This window comes from Myotis davidii, unplaced genomic scaffold, assembly GCF_000327345.1.
Source record: "Myotis davidii unplaced genomic scaffold, ASM32734v1 scaffold319, whole genome shotgun sequence".
Classification (NCBI taxonomy): domain Eukaryota; kingdom Metazoa; phylum Chordata; class Mammalia; order Chiroptera; family Vespertilionidae; genus Myotis; species Myotis davidii.
The window spans coordinates 565,934-569,062 of record NW_006290675.1 but is presented as its reverse complement, the minus strand read 5'-3'; the positions used below and the strand labels follow the sequence as shown (position 1 = coordinate 569,062).

At 49.1% G+C, this 3,129-nt stretch overlaps 1 protein-coding gene across 1 annotated transcript in view; it reads left to right on the top strand.

Moving 5' to 3' along the window:
• CDHR2 (cadherin related family member 2) overlaps nt 1–3,129 on the top strand; it is a 60,743-nt gene that overhangs the window by 34,134 nt on the left and 23,480 nt on the right. Inside the window, exons 5-7 of the mRNA XM_006763714.2 lie at nt 1,001–1,140; nt 1,283–1,336; nt 3,038–3,127. Coding sequence (XP_006763777.1) covers nt 1,001–1,140; nt 1,283–1,336; nt 3,038–3,127 — 284 coding nt within the window. The remainder of the gene's footprint in view (nt 1–1,000; nt 1,141–1,282; nt 1,337–3,037; nt 3,128–3,129) is intronic.

The following is a 3,129-nucleotide window of genomic DNA, read 5'->3' as shown; positions in this document are numbered from 1 at the left end:
GAAAGACATTTTGAGAAAAAGGAGGAAGCCCTTGCTAACGAACAGCTGTCTAACAATGGCAGAGGGGAGGCTGAGGAGAGCGGGGTTTCCGGGGATAGGGGTGGGTTGAGCAAAGGTTGGATGTGATAGAGGAGGTGAGGCTGGGGGAGCCGCTGTGGCTTTGATGAATCTGTAAAATGTTTCTTTCAGGCTGGAGAGAAGATGACCTTGGGATTTTTAAGCCCCTCAATATTCCCCGCCCCGTTCAGCCAGGGGTGTGCTCTCTGGGGGTGCAGCCCCTCACTTGAGCAGAGTGTTCCAGCAATTCTGGGCAAGCTCTCAGGGTGAAGGGAAAACTTAGAAGGGGCCCAGGCACCTCCAGAGGGTCCTCAGTAGCCCCCGCCCCCCAAGGGTGCATCCAGCTGCTGCAGCTCGATACCTTACCTCCAACCGTCTTTGGTCTTCTCTCAAGGAATCCCAGGAGGGCAGGTCCTGGGGCCGGGCCAGGGGAAGGAGATGCCTGGGTATCAGCCCACTCTGCTGAGTCCAGTGCAGTTGTGGTCATTCCCCCACAGGAGAACAGGATGTTGTGATAAAAGGCCTCTGAGCCCGGCTGGTGTGGTTCAGTGGGTTGGGCATCATCCCATGCACCAGGAAGTAGCCTGGTTTGAGTCCGCGGTCAGGGCACATGCCGAGATTTCAGGCTTAGTAGGGGGCGTGCAGGAGGCAGCTGGTTCACGTTACTCTTTCATCGATGTTTCTATCGCTCTCTCCCTCTCCCTTCCTCTCTCTGAAATCAATACAAACATATTTAAAAAAAGACCTCTGACTGGGTGCTGAGTAACAGCCACCAAACCTGGTGCCCCTGCCCACAGGGGCCAGAGCCTGGAGGGCTGGGGAGGTCCCAGGTTTCTGGGCACAGAGAAGTCAAACCCCTCAGCCCAGCCTCTTGGGCAGCTTGGCCAGGCCAGTCGTGAAAGAGATGGCTGTGTACCCTGGACATTCCCTGCCCCGTCGCCAGGTGCTGAGGCCTTCTGGATGGTAGCCGAGGACCGTGACGGGGACCCTCTGACCTATGGGATTAGTGGCAGCAACGCCTACTTCTTCAAGGTCACCCCAGCCACTGGGGAAGTGAGGCTGGCCAGCTCTCTGGACTACGAGGTAAAGGGCAGTGGTCTGAAAGGCGTGCCGGGGCAGGGAGACCAGGAGGGCCCGGGAGCCAGGGCCCGGGGATGGGTGCCCTAGCTGTGCTCTCTCCCCAAGTCGGGGCTTACCTTGGTCCCCTTCTCTCCTCCCGCTGCAGACACTCTTCTGGTTCGCAGTTAACATCTCCGTGAGCGATGGTCACAACAACCCAGTGAGTTGGCATGGGGTGTGGAGGGGCGGGAGGCCCAGGGGTCAGAGGTCAGGGGCTGGGGCACACTCCTGACTGTGCCGCCTGCCTCAGATAAGCAGAGAGAACCCCAGTTAACAAAAAAGAAGCGAATATTTATTTTTATCAAAATTATATTTGTCCACTTTTTGTTATACAATTTTACAAAGATCTTAAGATATATTATTCATTTATTTTAATTCTATAAAACATTGCTCATATTACAAATAGAACTAATTATATTACTAATTAATGTGCATAGTAATAAAAAAAAAGCCAAGTATCTCCCTACCCAACGCCTCTGAGATGATCACTTTCGATTTATTTGGCTAAATATGGTGGTATCAATGCTCATATTTCTAAGTATCATAGTGTCTTGTGTCTGTGAAAGTTGAGGGTTTTGTTTTTAAAACATATTTCCCGTTTAAAAAAAAACAATTTCAACGACTTGGGTATTTGTGAACATATTCTCTTTGTAAACATTTTAAAAACTGCAGATAAAGGTCAGGTCCCCTCAGGCAACTCTCCCAGCCCATCCCCACCTGAAGTGGCCACCTGTGTTCTTTCCTATCCCCCCTAAGTGTTCTCGTACACATGTTCATCCACAGAAGAAAGGTTGTGGGTTTTAAAAAATATATTTTTATTGATTTCAGAGAGGCAGGGAGAAGGAGAGAGAGATAGAAACACCAATGATGAGAGGGAATCATTGATCGGCTACCTCCTGCACAGCCCCCAGTGGGGATCGAGCCCGCAACCCAGGCATGTGCCCTGACCCAGAATCGAACTGTGACCTCTGGGTTCATAGGTCGACACTCAACCACTGAGCCACTGCAGCTGGGCAGAAGGTTGTAGTTTCTTGTGCATTTTCTGAAACCCATGTGGGATCCTACGGTACATATTGTCTTGAACTGCCCTGTCCACTCAGCTATCAGCTTTGGAGTTCATTCCATGTCTGTGCTCGAGTCCTTGTCTCTTTACTGTCTCTGTTCCAGCCTGGGGACCACACATGCTGCTTGAGCTGGTCTGTTCTGTGGACACTTAGGTTGTGCCCACAGCTTTAACCCCTAGAGTGCCGGGGAGCACGATTGCGCTCCTCCTGTCTTTCGCCAAAAGTGCCGGGAGTGCTATCAAAGCTTTGAAATGGCGTCCAGTTCTAAGTCTGCTTTTATTAGTGATGATGATATTGCTTAATATGTCAATGTAGTAAAGGTTTCCTTAAGTTTATGAATATGTAACTTCATTTACTTGTGATTCATAATTTTTTTCCTAAACTGCTGTAAAATCAGCAAAAATGCATTGGCAATTTCAGCATAGTTCCTAGGATATTGGTTGGCACTCAAAGGGTTAAACAAAGCTAATGTGAACATTCTTGTAATAGGACAGGCACATTTTAGATGTTTAAAAAGTGACCTAATGATGCCTGCAGTCTATATTCAAATGGCTCTATAAACGTGGAGAAAGAAACCAAACAGCAGGCAAGCCTGGATGAAGTGTATGGGGAGTTCTTTGTACTATACTTGCAACTTTTCTGGCGTTTGAAATTGTATCAAATAAAAGGTTACCCCCAACATTGCCTAATTGTCTACCTGAGAAACTATGTCAACTTGCTCTCTTGCCCAGATGCTCCTCGCTCTGCTTTCTCAGGAGCCCACATTTTCCAGGCTTACCTGGGCTTTCTCCCCACAGGTGCTGAAGGAATTTCAGGTGATCGTGGAGGACAGAAATGACAATGCACCTGTTTTCCAGAACACCGATTTCTCCACAAACATCAGCGAGGT